At 35.3% G+C, this 21,599-nt stretch overlaps 1 protein-coding gene across 2 annotated transcripts in view; it reads left to right on the top strand.

Annotated features, from left to right (window-relative positions):
• The window catches only part of LOC120327016 (uncharacterized), a 46,773-nt gene that overhangs the window by 15,244 nt on the left and 9,930 nt on the right, over positions 1–21,599 (top strand). For both annotated transcript variants that reach the window (XR_013475040.1, XM_039393392.2), the window contains exons 17-21: positions 1,217–1,334; positions 1,577–2,671; positions 3,215–3,475; positions 3,721–3,842; positions 4,067–4,166. Coding sequence is in view for 1 of the 2 variants with exons in the window: in XM_039393392.2 (XP_039249326.2) it covers positions 1,217–1,334; positions 1,577–2,671; positions 3,215–3,475; positions 3,721–3,842; positions 4,067–4,166 (1,696 nt within the window). In the remaining variant the exon portion in view is untranslated. The remainder of the gene's footprint in view (positions 1–1,216; positions 1,335–1,576; positions 2,672–3,214; positions 3,476–3,720; positions 3,843–4,066; positions 4,167–21,599) is intronic.

Below are 21,599 nucleotides of genomic sequence, written 5' to 3'. Positions count from 1 at the left end.
AAACAGCACTATAGACTGCTTCGTATTTAATTGAGATGAACTTTTGAAGTTGTTTATGGAGCCCTATTATAATGTCACGCTTGTCCTTTCATGTCAATAGAGAAGTCATTGTTTTGACACTCCTTTTTAAAAACAAGTTTGCATGTTTTCACTGTTCAGTTTGTTTTTGCTTTGAGGTTGATGATAACTTGTATATATGGACTACAATATGAAAAAATGTTGATGCTTTTTGACATATTCATACACTATTTTAGTATTTTTAAACAACTAAGTGAAGGGTACAATATATGTGACTGTATTGCTATGGCTAAAGCTAAGGGGACAGATGAAGTTACACCATCAACACTAATCCAATTAACCCATCGCTGTGTGATTTTGCATTTGTGGTTGAAGGGTAAAAACGTAAACATTCTCTCTCGAGTACTCTGTCCTTTTCCCCCCAATTGTATAAGGCAGGTCATCGGATCAGTTACCTCTTAGTTTTTTAAGCGAACTTAAAATAGATATTTGCCCTCTTTTGTGACGTCATATGTGAAATACAACATATGCTTCGTTAATGGTTGAATTATATATAATTGTACTTGGTCAATAGATCATCTAGACTTGCCAGTCATGACCATGCTTGATATCAATGATACCTAATTGATTTGTTTGGTTGAAAAGTTAAAATAATGTTACTGAGTTGTGTGGTATCTGTTTTCGGTTGACTGCTAATCGCCCCAACTATGTAAAATGCAGTACTTCTGTCGCCACTCTAGCAGTCACTACTGTCTGGGGTGAATTTTTCTTCTTGACTTTCAATTATATTATTATTCAAGTAGGCTAGAACAAAGACAGAAGCTCAAGAATTTACTTGAAACTTTTACCTTAAGATTCCCAAATAAATTTGTCATATTCACATTTGAGATATTTGAAAAGTTTTTGACGTAAATGCAATAAACCACACTGTTTGATATATTATGTCTTTATCTTTTATCTTGAGTTTATCCTATCGCTTATATCTGGTTGTTTATATTAGGTTAATATTTTGACATTGTTGTTTTGCAATGAGATCTCTGAATTAGAGTTTGACTATCTTGCTATACTGCCCCTCAACATGTACCCAATCATTAAAGCTTTCTATAATTGGAAACTTTTACTGCAAGCAAGCTGCAGAGTCCTGATATAATTGTTATATATCAAACATGTTGTGTAAATTCATGGAAATTTCTTTCAGGATGGGAAGAGAAAAGCGCAAGTAAAGGAAAGAGCAAGGAAATTGATCGAACAAACAAGAGTTAATCTTGATATAGCTCCTTCTAGATTCACACAAAGTGTAGAAAATTTAGATGAAGGTAACATTATTTTTATCCTAATTTAAATTACTTTGTCTCTAATTATTTCAAGTAGTGAAATCAAATTCAATTTACTGAGTGTGGTTATGAGAGTTGATTTGCAACTTCTCTCTTTAAGTTTAAGTTAATTATAACTTGTGAATTTATAACCTTACATTTGTAACATCTCCTCAAGTCATTTCAACCAAGAATAGATAATTTGTGTAGGTAATTCAGCACAATCACATTCACATTTTTTTCAGGTTCAAGCAAAAGTGATTTTTCATTTAAAGAAGTTCCCATATGTACAAATGATGATGCAGCATATTTCTCGCCAAAGGAATCGAGTGTCACCTCAAATCAACATAATTTTAATATTGAAGCTACAGTGACTGACGATACCACGTCATCAGTCCAGAATGTTACGGACTCTCATAAAAGCCCTGATACATATTCTCGCAAAGAGGAAACAGACAATTTTTTCAGTTTTAATGAATCTCAAAACGGTAAAGAAATATCATCTAATAATGTTCCGTTTTTAACAAAGGAGATCGAAACCTCTCCTTCACATACAATATTACAAAATTCAGATTCAACTTCTATTGAAAACATAACGAATATAACTACCATCAGTTATACCAGAGAAATTTCAACGACCTCTCAATCAGTTAGCACAATCAATGAATCCAAGATTTCTGAACATTTTCATGAGGAGATAAAAGTAGAAAGTGCAATACCACATGTCAGTTTAGTCCCTTTATCTCCCGCAAAAGTTCCAAGTTTTTCAAATTTTCCAATCTTCACAAATTCTTCAGGCGAACATGTAAAACATGAAAAGGATAACGATGTGAAACCTGGAGAACCACTTGTTTTTAATCCAAATGAAACATTGCCAAAATCATCTGACTATAATGGCAATGCTGTAAAATCCACCAACAGTATTAATAATGAAATCCATGACTCTAGATATTTAGTGTTCGATTCAACGAAAAATCTGGCCGCAGAGCAGATTGAAGAAAACTGTATAGAAAAAATAGAAGAAAAAGGTGATTATAGCGAGTTTTCAAATATTGAAAATTCGCACGATGCCAAATCTGATTCTACAGAAGATTGTCATGAAGATATTACAACAGAGGCCATTAACTTTTCTGCTTCAAATACAGTTGAAATATCGTTAAATGATGTTGTGAACAATACTCCTGTTGTAGAAGTTAAAAATGGTGAACTTGAAAGTCAGTCTTCAACGGAAAATGTTAATCCTGGTAATAAAGAGTCTCCTGGTGTAAGATCTGTTGTTGTAAACAGTTTTCCTGTTTTGGACGAAAAATCTGAGATTATTACTACTCCGTCAACACCAGGTATTATACTAGTGTTTATCCTTGCATTCTATTTTGAATTACTATCTATGGATTATTTCAACAGTTTGTTATCTCACATTTCTGCATAGTAACTGATTGCAAATAGTTCATAAAAGTGAATTTTGTGGAAAATGTCAAATTTTAGAAACTAAAACATGATCGTGATACAAAAATGACGATTTGACAGGGAAAAGTAGGTATTTTGACAATTAAAAGTATAAAACTATTATTTGAAGAGGTTTATTCTCCGAGTTTTCTCGAAGCAAATTTTTTGATAAAACTCGTGCAGTACCACGGTATGATTTTTGTCATTTTTTCTATTCTGCCATTGTACTGGTTGAAGAGAAGTTACAACATTCAGTTGTTGAGCTGGAATAGGTCTTTTGCATTTTTGCAAAGAATATGTTACTGATTCATGATTGTGAGATGTGCCTTATATTTCTAAATTTTTTCGTTCGACCTGGGATCAGTATATTTATTGAATGTATTTCATTGATATTGGACTTCTTGTTCTAATCATATTGTTTTTCAATTTAACCATAGAAACTAAAGTTGAGGACAGGACGCCATCTGTTTCTACACCTCCTCGTAACGACATAAAAGACATTGTCAACAGGCAAGGGCCGACAACATCTACTCCAATGCCTGAACAGCCTGCCGTAAAATATCGAAATCCCAGGCACGATCCTAAGTTAAACGGAACTTCGTCTGTGCAATCAGCATCTCCAATTCGGATCAACGTCGCTAAACCTGTTAAAATGACACAGTTGGAGAGCTTTAGTCCTATTATAGCTTCAACAAAAGGTTCGTGTCAATCAAACAGGGTATTGCTATTTTTGGTCGCTTTGGCAATATAAGCAATATAAATGAGAATTTCGATAAATTTTAATGCCTTGTTAACCATGTTAGGAATTGATTCTGTGTTCCATATTTTAATAATTTATCTTGTTCAAAATACAGAAATACACCATGTTAACATGTCGCATTATAATTTTTTTTTTATTGCACTTGATAGTGTCAAGGCCTTACGATATTTCTGAATGTTTCAGGTCAGCTTGATAGCGAATCATCACCTCATCGTTCGAGGCCTTCATCAATCAAATTAATGAGAAGAAAATCATCAGCTTCTTCTATTAGAAAAAGTGTTGCGGCTACTAACAATACAAGTGAAGTATGTTGAACAAGGCTGTAAAATCATTGTATTATTGTTTTATGTTTAGTTGTTGATGTCAAATTTATTGTTTATTTCATTTTAACGATATGTTATGACAATTATCGACAACTTCATTCATAGCGTGCTCTGTTAGTTTTATAGAATTTGATCACCGTAGTTTCCAATCACAAGTCTCTACGTTTGTACACGGCAGTTTGATTTTTTCTGATTCTATTTTTAAGATTGATCGAGAGAGAATGACTTTAGAAGAAGAAATGAGAGTAGTGGGAGAGAGAATGGCTGAAGTTCAGGAAGAATTACAGGAACTGAAGACTGCGTCCCGTGAGTTTTACAGCCACTACTATTTCTCTCTTTCATATTTTAGATGACCTTAAATACTCTTATGATATTTGAACACTTTCTCATATTATGTCAGTTAAGTTATGGCCGCTCAGACGATGCGCAGTTGCAGCGATACATGCTATATTCACTGATGCGAGTATTGATCTGGAATCTGGATAGTAATCAAGATGCAACGACTCGATGAGAGTAAATTAGAAGCATACGGTTACTACAACTCCTTTTTACGTGACATATCCCCCGCTTACGACCATGCTCTTAATGTCTCGGCTTTTTCTTTCTTTGGATTGTTTTTGTTACTTTTAGTTGTCTTTGTTTTACTCGTGTTTTATCATGTTTATAAGTGCCATCGGCCCGAAACTAAAAAAAAACAATGAGAGTGGTAAAAACGAGTTACCCCAAGTACACGCAAGTATATTACCACCAACGCTGTGATGCAGCAATTTTATTTACAAGAGTATGCCGGTTCAGGTTAAATAAACATCAAAGTAAGTAAAGGGGAAATAAAGTGAGGTAATCTATGGATAACAACATCATAGCGTAGGTCCGAAAATGAACGATCATCCGGGACCGAAACGACTGGAAATACAACAATACTATTATCCAATATAGGAGTCATCATCACCTGCGTATTTCGGCGCTGCGGAAGTTCTCGTACCAAGATGACACACAGCCTGAACAACCCTAACCTGGTACACATTAACACATGCTATGTTCAGGTTGTGCGCCATCTTGGTACGAATACTTCGGGAGCACCCGTATTTCGTTTTATGACACAGACATTTATGACGATTTTTCTCATTGAAAAAAATGAGACAAAATATGGATAATTCTTAATTGAAGACAAAACCAATGAAACCAAATGTAATAATGCACCTCTTTAAAATGCGAGCATCACTCATCTATAATCGCTTTTTGTCGTAGGAAGATTATTATGGTATTATTCAATGGTTTATCACACAATGCTGTGGCGCATTCGGATCTTAAAGATCAAAAATATATTTTATTGGCGTCTTGTTTTTATTTTTCTCCTACTTTGTTCGAAAAACCGCCTTCATAAGAGACGAAATAAAACATAATAGGATTTCTGTATATTACGAACCATGCAATCCCCATTTTGTAGCAAAACTTGAACCAAAGTTATGAATCGCTCGACCTTATGCACGCGGAATTGCTATCCACACGCTTTTTCATTCACCTCCATGAATATATAACGGGGTCGATGAGCGCGACCTATATCTGACACTAATTGGCACCGTTCCCTATCCGGATCCTATTACAGTGGACTATCGGAAATGAAAAGTTCCGGAAGTGCCGTTTTCTATGACCTTCAATTGTTCTGCCACGCCATGTTAAGACGTTCTCCAACCGAACAACGAATCCACGTATATACGTGCGATAATATGCATTTTTTAGCACTATTTTGGTTATAAAGTAATGATCCAATTGATTCCAATTCGCGTCAACACTACTGTAGCAAATTAGCAAACAAATATAAACATTATTTATTAATAATATAATCAGTACATTGGTGAACCAACTCTGAACGTGAAACCATGTGCGATTCACAGCAAATCGATAAATACACTGGTTTGCAACGTAAGTGTAAATTAGCAAAGTAGGTAAATTAAGGAATCTATTCACATTTGACAGTAAAATATATACGTATCGATTCACAGCAAAATGAAATATTTTGGTATCATCTGTATAAGATGTTGCCTTTATCAGTCTTTTGAATGTGATTTGCTCCAATTTTGGTCAGACGTGACTACTACCTTGACCAGGAAAAAGGTTGACAATGTCAAATCCTACAGAATTTGATCTTTGCTTGCGTCCATCTACAATACATCCATTTGACTCGTTATTGTTTCTTTATTTGGATTTGAGCAAAGCCCTTTTTACAGCTTTCCAGATAAGAATAGCCTTTACCTTATCCAGGACATGTGTTGACAATGTCGAATCCTATAGAATTTATTTCTTCCTTGCGTATATGTACATCTCTTTACCTCGGTATGTTTTTTATATTTGGATTTAAATAAAGACTTTTTACATCATTCCAGATAGAATAACGCCAAAGACAGACAATCATTATACGCACTGCTGCGCTCTGTGCTTTTACCATATATGTACTGTGCCATTGTCCTTGTTTACAGTTATACGTTCAGATTTTCGTACTACTTAATATTAAATTATGCAAAGTTGGAATACTTGTCTCGTATACCAAATCTCCAAATAAAACACATAATTTAGCTTTGGACAGGCCAGCGCTTTGAAAGTAGCATGGCATCGCGAACCGTTTTTACTTAGAAAAAAGTTACGGCCTCAGTTTTTTTGAGACTGCCTTACAAACAGGAATATCCCATTTCTACGATATTCCGTTATTTGGAACCCGTATAATGGGATTATAAAATCTATATCGAACTGTCGGATCCATGCCGTCCATACGCGGCAAGAAGTTTATTCAATTTTCATGCGCCTCTCTGCCAGCCATCTGTCTCTCGCAGTCTCACTTTCCATCACATATAGGGTTTGCATTCTTTGTCGTGTTTCAGAAAGAGTTGACTTCCATATGAGTTTGACCTGCCAACATAGATTCCCATATTCAAATGCATTTAAAACAATATGTTGATGACATATTATTATTAATAGGATTCCGTTTAAAAAGTTTTTTCTCCATCCTTGTTTGTGATTATTCATTCCAATATGATCTGCTTTTGTTGTGGCGGCATCACACCTGCACAACTATTATTTGTTGTTTATTTTGTGCTTGAGCTAATCCTTGAAAGAAATGACATAACAAATATTTCTTCGTTATATAGTAAACGTGTATGTATTTTATTGTCTGCTCAACTTGAATATTTTTAGCCCAATTTCTGTCGAATTATAAACTTTCACAATGTAAAATCTCTCGCCCTGTTTTTTCTCTTCATTTTCATTAATATTTAAGTTCAATTTAATTTTGAGTCATCGACTTAATCCTATGATTGTGGTGGGATTTGTGATTTTATATTAAATATCAAAAATTTCGTCGTATACTCTTGACAAATGGGATTATTTCAATGGCATCTTACGACAATTTATATTGGTGGGGCTTCATAGAGGCATTTCATGGCTTGGTGGTACTTGTTATTACATTAAGTCTTACTCTGGAAGTCACCTACTATGTTGGGACTGTAAGTTTACTACCTACCTACCGCCACGGACGATCCCTATCTCTATGGACAAGGTTGTGATCCGAGGGATAATCCGGTCTGAACCAGACTATCGCCGGCTTTCATCTTCTTATCACCTTACGGATGTCACGACGAACAAATGTACAAATCGCCGTACTATTGCTCTGCAACCCTCGATCTTTTCTAATCCGCGCGTTTGGTGATCCCCTACAACATTTTTAGGGATTCTGATGGGATTGGGGTAAATTGGGTCGTTTTGGTCGGGCACCCGTTGTTTGTCAATGCCGGGTTTGCATTCCTAAATCGGTTAGGATCGCTAAATTCGATTTTGTCTGGGGATTTTACGGGGGCTAACGGAAATTGGGGACCACTGATACCGGTATAGCGAATCTTCTAATACCGGTTAATCACGAGATTAAAAATTAAGAACGAAATAGGAGCCCAAGGAACAGATCACAGATCGCATGAAATCTAAATCTTTTCGCATAAAAAAATAAATACACAGACAAAATCTTATTTCTTTTCACGACCAAAAAGGGAAAGGATATAAATAAAAGTTTTAATCTTTATCCCCAAACGTTTTCTGCGGTCATCGCGATTCCTTGATCCGATTTTGGAGCTATGTCTTTCGCAAATGCTTTGCTGGCAGAGGAAGATCACTGCTTGGTTGTCTGTTCATTTTCATGATGTCAGTGTCCGCTATGGGAAATCAGCTACGTCGATGTGTCATACGCGTCTTTCCGAATTTGCAACTTAAGCTTTTAGGATCAACGACAAAGTCGTTCGAACGGAAATATAAAGATGACAAGATTAGGAAAAGTGGATTTAAATATCGAATGCTGGTAACGCGGGATTCATTCGCGAATTAGGATTCTTTGCCTTCACTTTTGTCGCAAAGCTTGTGGAAACTCTTTTCCATTATTCTGCTTAGTGGATAAGTATATTTGCGACATTTTGGATACTTTTGTGAATGCGGTTACTTGGATCTATTTTATCGTCGTGTAATTGTCGAAAACACAATGCGAAGCGACATGGAAATACCAAAGCGGTGGTCGGGAGCCAGAAAGCATTTGGGATGCGACAACAGGTATATCGTCATTTAATGAATCATTCGTCCCGCTTAGAAAAACTGACATCGCACCGTGAAATCTAGCTTCCATGCATTCTCCCTAATGATACCCACAACGGTGCATAGGGGTTGGAAACGAACTTCACTCAAAGAAACCTTTTGTTTTTCTTTTCTTTTTTCGGCTGGGTTGATATAATCTACATGTTGTAATAATAATAATTTAGTTGCTGTTCACTCTTTATTTTGGTCATACTTTGTAAATCCTGTTTCATAAGAATCAGATGTTAGACATAAGTCAGTGATCAAGTATATATTTTACTGTCCAATGCGAATAGATTTCTTAATTTACCTACTTTGCTTATTTACACCTACGCAGCAAACCAGTGTATTTATTTTCTGCGTGTCCTGGCCTCTTGTTTTCACCTACAGCCGCCATTTTGAATTTTCAAAATAACTTCGGCATCCGGGGCGAAATACTTCGATGATCTGTACTGTATTCTTGTGCTTTGTGGTAATCAATGATTCTTTTCGTCGACTGTAAACATGCGTTGGCCAGACATAAATCGCTCTTTTTAAGTTGATTTACGTTGGTGCCATCTTTGGCTATATTTTAATCTCGTTTTGTCGGTTTTATTCCGACCAACCAGAATTAATCTTCTAGGACGATTAGTATCTATGTGTCTATAATCGGATTAATGACAGAAAAACAAAACGTTACGTATTTATCACAAGATTTTAATCAGCGATTTAAATAAACGCACTGAAAAATCTTACATAGCTAACATTCATTTACAAAATTATATATCTTTCTTAAATTTTATATGAAAATTAAATATTTTTTCGATCTTATTATTTATCTACTTTTAATTTATAATTTTATGTTTTTTTCCACATGAAAAAACCCTATGGACCTGTGGTTATTGGCAATCGTTCTTTTCCGTTTTATCAGTTTTGTCAGCTCCGGTCAAATGAACTGCAGTTGTAGCGTTTTCATCCCAAATGAATAAAAATTTTCATTTAGTACTCTTTATTAATCTATATGATGGGGTTATTTATTTCACGAGCTCGTACTGACTTTGGGGCAGTATTAAATTTCCGCAATATGTGGTTGTATCTTAGACAAAATGGCGGACTTCTTTTCCGCCCACCACATTCAATCTTGCCCAATTATCGGCATCGCGTGAGCATACCCGTTTAGTTCTTATCACCCTTTACACGATTAAATCGTTCCGTATTGTACTCGTATCTCTTCGAAAAAAATAAACACTTTTTCTTACCCTATATTAACCCGATATTCTCAACAAAAACGCACCAAATTCGCAACTGTTTTTTTTTTTTGGGACCATTTAACCGCCAAATAACACTTTCATAAATTGTACAGGTATTGTTTATTCTATCTAAAAGAACCTTCTAACCACGTTTTATCGCCTTGAAACTGTAGACAAGTTCTCACCGCTGAGGTACCATATCAAAAATGCACAATGATTGAAAATTTTTGAACTTAGTTTCGGTAGTGAGCTGGAAAATGGGTGTCATCGCTGCAAGTATTGATGCATATATCGGCGTTTATGAAACTGGATCTGGTCGTAGAATTGCGTACCTTTTTCAATATGTGACTCAATAAAGGGTTAATGGAGAGATCGTTCTTCAACGTTTTAGCGAATTGTATTGAACGCTAGAATTTCAATTGCTATCAAGATTCTTCCCATCCGCATGTCACCTTAAAATACGATAGCCATCGAGATACGCTTTGATACCTGCGATGCCTGAACCGCTAGCACGCGATTCCAGGGTATGCGGGCGCACTTTCTTCGATAATAAATGCTATTATTATTCAGTGGGTGATATTTAATAAGAAAGTTTATTGCAAGACGCCTGAACATTGTCTAATTTACGTCGATATTGAGTGATGTGGTAGCAAAATTGTTACAGATAAAATGTTTTATTAATATGACCGTGTGAGAATGTTTTTTTTAACGCTCCATATTTCATATTTAACGCACGATGAGAAGAATCTGATGCATTCTGTGAACTGTATATAAAGAAATCGGTCCTATGTTTCGTTCACCAGTTCTTCCGTTAATAAAATGCTATCTTTGAATCCATCTTGATGCCATGGCATTCTTACCAACGTCATAGCAGATAAACTTGAATAGGTTTGTGAAGAACACCCGTGTCAATTTTCACGAGACCCTTTATCAATAGAGGTCACCGAGTCACCGACGCCTCGGTCTAGTCCAATTTCTCTTATTTTTTTATATTGTACAGGAAAGATAGAATCAGTAAATCGCGGGCGGGCTGTCAGTTTTACTATCTCGTGAATGACAGCAAAAACCTGTCCTTTTAATTTGCGCTAATTGTATATGAAAGGCCACCCGACGTTGTATATCTGGTGACGGATCTATCGCTTTGTTTTTCTGCTACATTTTATAAATCGTCCGTCTTAGATATTTCTACTACTCGTACACTTTCATATAAATTTGATATTTGCATTTCTCCACTTAGGTGGTAATGTTTTAAAATATTTTTTTTCGAACATATAAAATCTGTATATATATAACTATCTTTTTTTAAGTTATGAGGTGAAACATATTGGGGACAGTTGAATCGATAGCTCGGTAACCAAGCCTTGAGCCAGTTTCGTTTCTCGCTGTAAATGGCGAATAACTGAATTGCCAAACTTAAGTCATACATAAGTCATATTTCCTGCGACATGTCTTTTTCGATCGTTGCTTTACTATGACAGAAACAATAAATTCGGCGGCCCAATCATATTAGTGACATAACAGAACGTTTCCGTTCTGACTATCCGCAAAGTTTTAAATTTCTTTTGCAATTTTACATGCCCCATTTATCAGCGTTTCCATTTTCTCCTAAGCCGCTATCATTTTCACTATTAACTATCAAGATCGGGTAAGTTTTGTGTTTTTTTTTAATATCGTTTGTCCATATTACTCAATTTTGACCATTTTTATATCTTCTAGATGTTGGGTTTTATTATTGAAGGCGTGGCACGGTTTTAGCATGCCAGACGCCATTTCACCGGTGTTATTTAACCAATTTTAGGAGGCCAATTATATCAATTTTCTGCACTCTGAATTTTGGTAACCTGATACGACCCTCTCGTTTCAACTTTTGATAACTCTCTGCGCTGCTCGTATTTTACAAGTTTATCATAGCACCACAAAGTAATATTACAAAATAAACTACCCATGAATTAATTAATACACAGTTAATTGTGTTTCAATAAACTTTCTGTCAGTAAAAATATATCAAAAATCTCTGGACGTAATTCCATTAGTGAGTTTTAATATTTCATACGGATTTCTCAGACTCTTGGGCGTATACTTAATCAAAACTATGAGCCCAGAAGTAGAATATGGGTTGATTCCATAACAATGCCAATCGTTTGTAGAAATGTAGTCGATAATGGGTCATCTCCACCGTCAATAGACGTTGCATCCAGATGGCAACCAGTGAACCACTTTTCGGATTATTCAGACTCCCTTACACGTATCAAATATCTGATAGTTTGCATTCACATTAACTGCAATTATAAGCACTTTACCTTCTGTGGAAGTGACTATGACAGGAGAAGATGCGTTTTACTGTATATACTATACCACATTTCACTTGTGAACTTTTTATAACTGATTCTGTAAGCGGAATTTGTTATGTTGTATTGAATAGAACAAATCTTTCCAGCTGTGGTGATTAAAATTAGAGAAAGTGAGAATTCAAGAATAACATTGACGAATTTGAAGCAGATTTTTTTGGACTTGACATAACAGATAGAAAATCGATTGAATTTAATCACAACAACTGCGATTTTCAACTACTATTACCCGGACGTAAATACAAAATGGCGTTGGGGTCCCTCACCTCACCAAGTTTTCTCATAATATCATATTGAGCCGATTTCCAGATTATTTTTCTCATTTTAAGTTACTCTAAGTATAAGTGGCCACCAACCGTGCGTGACGAATTTTGTTTGTTTTTACTAATCATTCCTTTTCTTTTATCAGCCGACGACCTTTTGCTGTCGGCGCTAAGTCTTAAGTTTTCTGAAAGTATAAAAATTTAAGATTTAATTGCATTGGTCTAAGAATATTCGTTAACGATGCCTGTTCCACCCATGTCCCGGACTTCACCTAACATGATCCGATTCTAAATCTTCCATTTCATCACCTGAACGGGTGCAGAAAATCGCAAAAATAAACACTGCTTAGTTCTTAATTCTATGGCAACAACAAATTTTGAAAATTTCCAACCACACGGTGGTTCGTTCAGTGGTTTGCGCCTCGGCTTATCTTAGTCGAAAATCCAGAATTAAAGCTCCTATAACACCTCATCTTGCTGCATCACATTAGTAAACTCCTATAAACCGGAAATACTTCGGTCCTTCCCAAAACGTAGTAACTGCTCGTCTGTCTCTAGTTCCGAGCGAGGTCGATAAACACTCGAAAAAATAGGTATGGAGTTACGTGGCGGAAGCTCAGATTAATTGTGTTTCATGGAGCGGGATATGGTACGTTAGATTTTTTAGAAAAAATTCCGACTTTGGCGTTGGATTTGAACGCAATTTTATAAATCATATATACATCATCATTTCGTTTCGTTACGATCAAGAACCACTCACGCTCATAGCTTTACGAACCTTTGATCACCAACTATCAACCTAAACTCAACCTTAGTCGCGTCATTGCGTGCTTGCGTCATAACGTAAACGTCGCCAAACTTTTTGACATCTGGTCGCGTAATCATCGCCATCGAGTCATTGCTATCAACCCACGGTGACCCTCGCTTGTTAGTAACATGTCTATCGCTTCTTTGGTGGTCCAAATACAAAAGAAAGTTGGTATTGATTCACTTTGTCAATAAATATATCGAAATTAAATATAGTTCGATCCCGGAAAACAATGTTGTTATGTTCATTGCCTATATTATTGCTGGAGTATGTATTCAATGCCGTACAAATATTTTTATCATATATGGTATTACGATCTACAATCAATAAATTGTGGTCAGGGTAATTAGGTTTTCATTTTTTTGCATTGTGCGTCGCCGTCTTCGTTTGGCATTTTCAATATCGTTAATAGTCAGTTTGCTTAACTTTTTCATGGATGTTTTAAGAACAATAGACTTTGTGCGAGGGAGCACGCTGTCATGCAAATTCCGTGTGGTATTAACTCCCACTAGACTCTACTGGACGCGGTCTCGCTTTTGTCTTTTTCTATCTGCGAGTTCTCTAATCCCCAATTCGGGGTCGATTCTCGCTTGGTGGTCTGTCTCGTCTCTCAACGCTGTTTGACGGGTTTGACAGCTTCGTAAAGTCCCCAGAATGCATTTCTACTCTCCTAACGAGCTTCTGGAAATATAGAGCTCGGAGCTCCATTGATTTTTCTTTCGATTTTTGTCAACATAGATTTATTTAGGTTGGATTCGCGATTCGACACCCGAATAGAGAAGGAGCACGCTTCGAGAATTTTATTCGCTTCAGTTTCTAAAAATTGCCATTTTCAAATGTAATAATTCTGATATACAACTTATAAGATTTGTTCTTTCCTGCAAAATTTTTCACTTTCGTATGGTTTTGAGAATTTCTTATCGTTATGAGGTGGCCGGTCCATATTATCATCATGCTATTCCGGTAATTCATTCAAGAAAATTACAATATTCCGTGCTACATCATTCATCTTGAATATTGGTCCAACTTGGACCATTATTATTAAACCGTAAATTTCGTACTGAAGGGATAGTACAATTTGTTTATTGTGATCGAATTTGAATTGAATAAAGTTTGTTCAGTTTTGTTGTAATAGTTCAACGCCTCAAACTGTTATTATTGTCACGTCACTGTGTTAGTTCCATGTTGTAATAAACGACGAAGAATATTTGATCGCACTGTGACAAGACCACACACAGCTTTTGTGATTTCGATTCTATTGAAAATTTAAAATTATTCCGGGGGTTTGGTCTAGATGATTGCGTGAACGACACTAATCCTCATAGAAAGCAAATCGGCCGTGATGCGAAGACATTTGATTGGTTTGAGATAGTTGGAAATAATGAAACAAGTTTTATTTCTTCAATAGAGGTTGTATAAGTCGGAATATAGCGGTTTGCCCTACACGTATGAAAATATATTATGTCGACAGTTCTTTTTTTCCAAGATACAAATGACATAACATGTTATTATCCTAGTATCACCTATGGTTAACTATAGGAGAGAACATTTACAACTTCTCGGTAGTATATTTAACGACTACGATTACTGCAGATGATGATTCCGTTCATCACTGTCATATAACGTATGTACAAAACACATCGCCGGCCCGAAAAGCCCACCTCTAGAAATCTTGTGGTATAAAGTTATAAACGAAAGAACTCTCACACCTGGTGTCGCAATGGAGCAGCAATTAGTCATTGTTTTGATTAGATGCATTTCTAATTCCCATTGTAAATAAGAAATATATATACTTATAATGGAACATCTAACCTTATGGAAGAGAATTATTTGTTGGACGTTAGCGAATCTTGATCACGTCGAATTTTACCATGACGTTAAATGGAAGAATAGAACTATGGACTGACTATTTGGTTCCTAATTGTGAAAACTGCAATAAATTTCTCTGGTACACCGAATGCTTTTATGGCTTGTCACATTCAGCCGCCTTTGATTAATGATGATTCACCAGTTTTCAGGGGTCATCTGAGTATAGGTATATTGGGGTATTTATAAGGTGACGATTTGCCTGACGAATGAATTACCGGACTTTTTGATTTCATGAAGAGTGACTAGTGTTTCAAAATGTTCCCCCAATATCTGGCGAAAATGGTATTTCTCCAGCGGTTGATCAAACGTTGCTGACGTTTGTCAGAGTTTTGTGTTTAGTCATTCACTGATTTTTTACCTTCTGTTTTATTGATAAACTGAAATGTTATTACACGTTGATGAAGCGAATCCGCGGAAATATGCTTGCGCTTGCCGACATCACGCGCCAAATGACAATGCTGTCCGTCACCCACCCACGTATGGGTGCCTTTATCATTTATTTGTTGGTTTTGTCAGCACGCGCTTGTCGACTTTAGTTTCGAAATTAAAACTCACAAAACGAACGCCAATTTTCTTCATAATAAGTAAATACTTATTACTTACGGGCTATTTTCTCAAAAAGGTTTGCATACAACAATTAAAGTAGGCTAAATTTTCATCATCTCATTGTTCAGTTAACTGTGACAAAGTTTCATCATAATCATAACAAGCAATGTAGATCTTGACGAATCGAGTTGAATCTCAATAACTCGCCCTGCTCATCTTGTGGATATCGTGAAAGCCTGTTAACATTTGATCAAAATCATTCCTCTAAACCTGCTAACGTAGGCCAGTGATTGCTTCTTTTAACCATCTCTGGGTTTGGCAAGTATGGTTGACAAAAGGAAAATATTCTATGACATTGACTTTTCAAATGCCGTCATACTGCATGTCACTGTATTCTTGTTGTAGTTATAACATGATAAAATAATCTGTGGTGTCATGAGCCGGTGGGTTTATTTTAACACAATAAGCCAATTAACAGGCATGGTTATAGGCTTAACCGATATATCCTGGAAATAATAGAGAATTACAAATGTAATCTAGGTTTTACGTGAATATTAGTTGGGATATTTTCTTGGTCAGTCATCTACGATGTTGCGTCAAATATTAGCTTCCGAAGTTATGAAGAAATTTATACAGGCAAACAACTATTTAACAGTTCCTATTAAATAGCAAAATAACATACTTATTCACTTCGCTGAAATACAAATGATTTAGATGAAATGAATTTGATATTGGTTTTCGATATTTTTCTGTTAGATTTTCAATGTGAAAACATACAATCTCATATTGCACAGAAGGATCACATTCTCCTGTCTTGTTGAATTTGTTTTGATTTAATTCATGGTAAAACCATATCAAATGATATCATCTCCTTGCAATTTTCACGACATTGCGAACAAATTGGTCAGTTCATTGAAAGTTGTTTTTTTGTTTTGTGCAATATTTTTGGTGTAAAGAACTAATTAGATATGTTCATGTCCATCGGATTTTGACAAGCTCAATCTCATCTAAGCAATTTGTAATCTCGTTGGTAAGCCGGGTTTCCAGCACACGCTTCGCAAATTCCGGTTTTCTTGGAATAAGCGGCTGTTTTTCACGCTTTCTTCCTCAAAACCTGTCGTCAATGACATGATCATGTTGATATTCTATTTTTTATTTTAGTTATATTTCTACTATTTTAGTTATGGACCCAAATAAATACTTTTGCTGATACAATTAGCTCTTTAAACTTTCTATATGTAATTTAACGTCAAAGATGCTTTTTCACTGGCCGAATCCATCATTTTTTTCGAAAATGTTATGTATAGCAAAACTTGTGTCATTGGAACTAATTATATTACCACTACCGCCTTTTTCGACGAATTTACCAGGCTGTTTACCTGTAAACATCCACCATCCCGATTTGTCCTAACTATGTCACGTCTCGAAAATTCGACACAGTCGATCCATTCATCCAAGTCACCGCGCAGGATTTACATCTCCCACAGCCAATAAACAGCGTCTTTAACCCTCTGATTAATATTTTTAGTATCTCAATGCTGGTAAAATAATCTGTTTTCAACAGGAAAACTTTTATATTATTTTCGGAGCTGTGATTTTTGAACTCATCACTATAGTTCCAATTCCCTTATCAATATTATACTCTGCCACGTTTTATTGCTGATATCGATTTTCTAATTTCTTACTAACAGCTTTCAGACAAAATGGACTAATTTCTTTTAAAATTGAGAGTGATTTAATGTGTCTTTGCCACTCGAATTTGAATCATATTCATATATTCGGTCTTAGAAGCCTGACAACGTCAAGCGTCTTGATAGCGACGGGTTATTATTTGAAGTTGATGATGAAAAAATGTGGTTGCACAATAACATGAAATTTTCTCCCAATACTTGTTAACTACATAGACATTTTTATATTAAATTGTCGTTCATTTTTCTTTTAGTATGACATACGTTGCCATTTTGTTCAAGGGCACATCGTTTAGGCGACACACGGAATTTGAAACAATTTGGTTATTGATACATTTTTTTATATAAATAGAAAGCTTTCTATACTCCTGGAGGGTATGAAATTTTTATATCCTAACCGATGGCACCCCACGCCGAAAACATGACGTTATTTTGTCGTCATGAGGTTGTTGGACGTGCTGTGACGTCTTCCTAAATTTAGTTATTCCCAGGAATTCGGAAACTTGTACAATAGATACTGTCAGTTTTGTCAATGACTCATTGGGCCACCTTCCCACTCAGACCACACGTATGACAACTCTTTGATGGTCTTTTCAAGTAATATTAAAGAGTTTTATTTTATATTTTTATGTGGTATATTCAGGATAGCACACGCCCCATTTCAGAATTTGGATTGATGTTTTCAGTTAATATTTTATGTCCAGGCAGAAAAGCTAGTTATCGTCTCCAAAAAAAATTATCTAATCGTAATTCGTTTTCTAGAACTTCTCACTAATTCTCCTTAGTTAATTTATATTTAAAAATAGAACTGACTCTTGTATGTAAAGTATACTCTTCTTTTATTCACTATTGCTGTGAACTCGGGACAATCCAATGTTTCCCGCTTGCTGTGACATGGTGATCCATATCGGTAGGAATCCTTCCTGTTTGAGAAATGCAGCTGCTGTGGAGATTTCATCATTTCAAAGACTGTCGTCCACCCGTTAGATTTCGCCATAGTTGGTCGCCAAAAAATGAATATCAAGAATTATGCAGTGGCCTACTGTTACGCAACATAGAATAATAACTCATATTTTGCTGCTTCGAAATAATAATCCTCAAGGGTGCTTTTCTCGAACAGGTGGCCAATTATGGTTTTTTAAAAATTTTGTATTGAATTTTAGTTCAGCTCAGAGGTTTTGCCCTTTTGTGTTGCTTTGGTTTTGATAGCGTTCAGACTCTCATAATGCGAATGATCAATTTTTTATAACGATCAGTAGAGGTTGCGCGAGACTAACTCCCAATCCTTTCTCTATGCCTTTGCGCTAGTGGATCCGTATGCATGTAATGCAAGGATGCTGTAGCATGAATAAAATACCATAATATGCAATTCAAGAGTCCTGCTGCACACTAACACAAATATATTTCTGTAACGTTTCGTCTGACCAAAATCAGACTTCCTCAGACAAGCAGTTTACAACAATGTAAACAATGTTTACAACAATGATGCTGTAAATCGGAGAAATATTTCACCCACTTCACCATATTTTAATTTTAATCTTGTATAATCAGCTTGTTTAACGGTCAGAATACGACGTGACGTATATGCATAACTTTGATTTTATCTCCACATTGTATGCACGCATTTTAATGTAATTCTATTCGAATTGCATAATATTTATTGATAGTATTTGTATTAATTCTCAAATCGTTGAATATATCTGATAAAACAGGAATTACACTCGGATATAAATCTACCCACAAGAAAATGGATTAAAACAGCCTATACTATAGATGAAATACGTTTGGTTGTGCGCGTGCTCTATGTTTAGTAAATCTGTTCATTCAAACTCAAAAAAGCTAACTGAATTATTTTCTTCAGTGTTCACTTATTTGTTAAATTGCACTCAACGAAACACAAACACTTTCACATAAACATCGACCTTACAATAAAACTTTCACAGTAAACCATTTTGTAGTAAAATGTCGATACTTTTCGAAGGGGAGCACTGACTTCTCGATTTGCTGGATGACGTTGAGATAAGAATCTGGAGGGATCCGTAAATCGCCTTAACTCCTTTGTAAGCTTCTTGTCATTCGTTCTGATCAAGGATTTGTGTATATATACTTCACACGTTGTCTAGTATTTTGAAATGGCCTTGTTGCCCCGATGACTTATTTATTTTATCTGATTGGATACATTCGTGGTAATCCGTGGTTTTATTTTGCTAAATTTATCTTAAGCGGGGATTTTGGTTTAGGCCTGTTTTACTATCAGTTTTATTCTTTTGTGTTTATGTTTATTCAAATCAACAACACTGTCAGTCGTGCGAGTGGCCACTGACGAGTATGATGATTATCTCTCTTTCCTGTCAAGTTTTGGGGAGATGTTGGCATTTTTTACAATTTGCCATAAGGATTTTATTTTTCATTTCGAAAATTGAAAAATGGCGATCTGAACGGTTTTATTATCATATAATTTATGTTTGGGTATATTGATGTGTAAAAACTGACTTGGTGATATATACGATCACTATAAATTGCGTGGAGTGAGAGATACTATCATCCATAGATACAAACGTTGAGAAACCCAATTGCTAATTTATTGAATTTTACTTACAAAAATATCTGAAAATATCAAATATTTTAGGTTCGGCATTCCTCGAGTAAAAGTCTTGTTTATTTATGACCTTCACAACATGTAACCATGTATATGTCATCTTCTTTTTTTCAACATTTTCAATATTTCAACTAATAATTGGTTTCTTAATCTTTTAGATTGACATTTCATAAACCATCTGTCAATGACTATTCTTGTTTACGTTGACGGTAATAATAAACAAGAACATTTTTAAGTAGTTCAGAACAAAATTGCAAAACCACTCTTCAAAGATAAAACATTAAATCTAATTCGATGTTATTTCGAGTAAGTTAATATTAGGATACAGTATTAGTCTGATAAAAGCGTTAGGTGGCCTGTGACTTTTAATGAGCATTATCGGCTTCACATACTTGAATCATCGCTCTTTTAAGTGTTTTTATCTACCAGTCGAGAATACCACAATTCACACCGGAATATACTTTATTCTACTGAATTTTTTTGGTTGGCTTTTCTTATTAAAAAATTCCAATGGTGGACGTGGGCCAAAAAGGTTCACGCCGTTAAAGATTATGGCATTGTAGATGGATTAACGTTGTCAGTTCTCTTCGGAGAATCGACCATTTTTTTAATTTTTTTTTCAATCAGTTTGATTTATAGCGAAAAATATGACCACATTGTATATATTTTCTGTTTCGATGTCAATATCGTTGTAAACTAATTTTTTAATAAAAAAGAGAAAGTTTAGAAGAAAAGAAATCGACGCGTAAAATTCTTGAGTTATTTTGTTATCCGTGTGGCCTATGTTCATCACGACTCTTCCGAGAAGCGAACCACCGACGCTGTCAAAAAACAACTCGTAATGTTTCAATGTATCTTTTATATTTCTAAACAAAGCAAACGCGGTCATCTGTGGTTGTCATTCCGATGACGGTTTTATCGAACTGTGAACCTGCTCGAGTTCGCAGATTTTTACTTTTCGGACTCTCATAAAAATCTAATAAATCAAATATATAACTTGAATTGCCCCCTTATAATAAATAAAAACGAAAGGAAACTTTTCGACTTCGTGGCACTTTTAATAATTGTGATCAATTTATAGGGTGACCAAAAAACGAATATTTGTAACATATTTTAGAGGGGACATAAAGACATGTGCATGAAATGTTGAATAAATTTTCTTCATTTTCGTAGAAGTAATTTTTGGCTTCTGTTTTTGGTGTCACCCTGTATATAAAACATGAATTGAATTAATGTATTTTGTGCAAAGTGTTTTCCCAAATTTTATTTTTGGTTTTTGTTATATACATTTTGAATTGAAGGATGACCATCTGAAAACTTCTTCGATTTAGGTTTGACGATCGGCATACTTTGGTTGTCGCGATTTTGACTTCCTACGTCTGTTCTATTGTCTTCTAATTTGTCGTCCAAGTTCATATGTAGCTCGTTATATTTCCAGCTAGCGCTTCTGTTTGTTTACCTGTTACCTAAATATTTATTTCACGGGCATGTCTGACACTTCTCGATTATTTTGGAAACAAAAGTAACATGTAACATGGTTGCTATGTGTTCTCGGCTTGGTTCAAAATGGACAGGAATATACACTGTTGGGATGAGCCAGATATGAACGGTTTTCTTACTTTTTTGTCAACATATGCTTTACCCATGGCAGAGTGTAATTCTAATTATTATATTTACTGATTGCCATATTCATTTTTGCTTTTTTTTACATGTATCTTCCATAAATAACTATTCTTTTACGAGGAACTTCGAGCGAAATGCGCTGGTTACGCCCAAGGCTAGGA

Source organism: Styela clava, chromosome 4 (genome assembly GCF_964204865.1).
Source record: "Styela clava chromosome 4, kaStyClav1.hap1.2, whole genome shotgun sequence".
NCBI classification, from domain to species: Eukaryota; Metazoa; Chordata; class Ascidiacea; order Stolidobranchia; family Styelidae; genus Styela; species Styela clava.
Note: the sequence above shows the minus strand (reverse complement) of the source record. Positions and strands in the feature narration are given on the sequence as shown.